This window comes from Pinus tabuliformis, chromosome 2_1 (genome assembly GCF_031772625.1).
Source record: "Pinus tabuliformis cultivar Carrire ecotype Pingquan chromosome 2_1, CPIR1, whole genome shotgun sequence".
NCBI lineage: Eukaryota > Viridiplantae > Streptophyta > Pinopsida > Pinales > Pinaceae > Pinus > Pinus tabuliformis.
This window is the reverse complement of record NC_142299.1, coordinates 564,041,607-564,043,436: the sequence shown is the minus strand read 5'-3', so window position 1 is coordinate 564,043,436 and position 1,830 is coordinate 564,041,607. Positions and strand designations below refer to the sequence as shown.

General features: G+C 40.4%; 1 protein-coding gene across 1 annotated transcript; it reads left to right on the top strand.

Annotated features, from left to right (window-relative positions):
* The first annotated feature begins 206 nt into the window (after positions 1 to 206).
* LOC149201657 (uncharacterized) lies at positions 207 to 1,001 on the top strand. Its single transcript, XM_089401324.1, has one exon. The coding sequence runs from the start codon at positions 207 to 209 to the stop codon at positions 999 to 1,001; it is 795 nt and encodes a 264-aa protein (XP_089257450.1).
* Positions 1,002 to 1,830: the final 829 nt, after the last annotated feature.

Below are 1,830 nucleotides of genomic sequence, written 5' to 3'. Positions count from 1 at the left end.
TAGATATCATTTTTTAAAATGACACTCTAATTTTATCATTTATCATTTATTATTTCAACACTAACATTTTCAAAACCATGCATCTTTTTTTGAGGGATTCTTGGAGCTCTACAACCCTAATGACCCTGTGGCCATGAGGTAAGTGACGCGGAATACCTCGAAAACAAGCGGACAGGCACGAAACAAAGTGAACAGACGGCTCAGAAATGGTAGAGGAGACTAGGAGGGGAGAGATCCCCTCCTACAGGGATGCGACAGCAGGAGAAGGAATAAGCAACAACGAAGCGGAGGCTGAACAAAGGACACCGGGACTGGTCTTGGGAGCACGCTTGCAAGCAGGAAGCAAAGGAAGATGGATGCCCTGCGCAGCGGAGAAACCGAGGTTTGTCATTCCAATGAACAAACTGGAAAGGTATAGAAGCTATATTAAAGACCATGCATTGATTTTCAAGTTCATCGGAGTCTGGCCCTCAGAAAAAGAACTAACAAGATGGATCCAGCAAAAATGGCAGCCACGCAGCCACATTGAACTGAAGCTAGGTGCAAGCAGATTCTTTACGGTAATATTCTCAAACCTGCAACACAAAGAGAAATTTTTTGAAAACAGACCATATTTCCATAACAATGCAGGTTTATTTATGAGGTATTGGGAGGAATGCTACAACCCGAACAAAGAAAAATTCCTAGCAGCGCCTGTATGGGTTAGACTATTTGGACTACCTATGGATTTCTGGGACCCAGAGATACTTGAAGGAATATGGAACACCATAGGCAGTTTCGTAAAAATAGCGGATTCAACTAAAAGAGGAAGATATACCTCATATGCAAGAATATGTGTTTACATGAACATTGCAAACCCTATACCAGGTGCAGTTGAACTAGAATATCATGAGGAGGTCTGGCAACAGGCGTTGGACTACGAACATATACCTTTTAGATGTAGAAAATGTCATGAATATGGACACCTTTTCAAGGAATGCCCCTTAAATGCAGAGGAATAGGAGAGAAAGACCAAGCAATAGAGGAAAACCATTAAAGACGATGAGGGGTTTCAAGAAGTAAAAATCAAGAAACGACCTACCAAAGAAATCCAGAAGGATGGCAGGAAAGAACAACGAACCAAAAGTAAAGAGACAAATAGGTATGAAATACTGCAAACAGAAGAAGGGGAGGAAGAAACCTGAAAGATGGACTACCAAGAAGAGATAGATCAGGAAGGCGGGGGGAAAAATCAGGATGCCGACAACAATAAGCAGAAAGCTCAAGAAGAAACAGAAGTAAAAAGGAAACAAGAAAAGGAGGTAAACCAGGAGTATGAAGTAATAGAAGTAGACATAAATAAAGGGGATGACCCAACCATAGAAGAGGAAATTCTAAGAAATTTACTGGTAAGTGGAAAAACATGGATGAGCGGTTTATCCCAGAAGAAGACAAAAAACTATACAAAGACATCTTCCAAAAATACAAATAAAAACGGGAGAGTGAAAACATAGGGATGAATGAACAACTTGGAACACAAGATGACAATAGCTAGGAACATCAAAACAAAGGGAAAGGGGGGGAAACGAGGATGGAATAACCTACAATAATCCATTCAAATAATGGGAGAAATGTTAGTCAACACAGGAAGAGTAGTGTCGCTTTCAGTGGTCTTCCATCAAACAACCCAACCGTCGCAATGATTATTACATCATGGAATATAAGAGGGCTTAACAGCAAGGGTAAGCAAAGGTATCTAGCTGAGAGGATCAAAAAAGAAAAACCTCAGATCATGCTGCTTCAAGAAACAAAAATAACGGGAGCAAAAATGCAGGAAATCCTTAAAAAAAT

Coding starts and splice junctions, on each gene's coding strand:
- LOC149201657 (XM_089401324.1), top strand. CDS start 207: ATGGTAGAGGAGACTAGGAGGGGAGAGATCCCCTCCTACAGGGATGCG.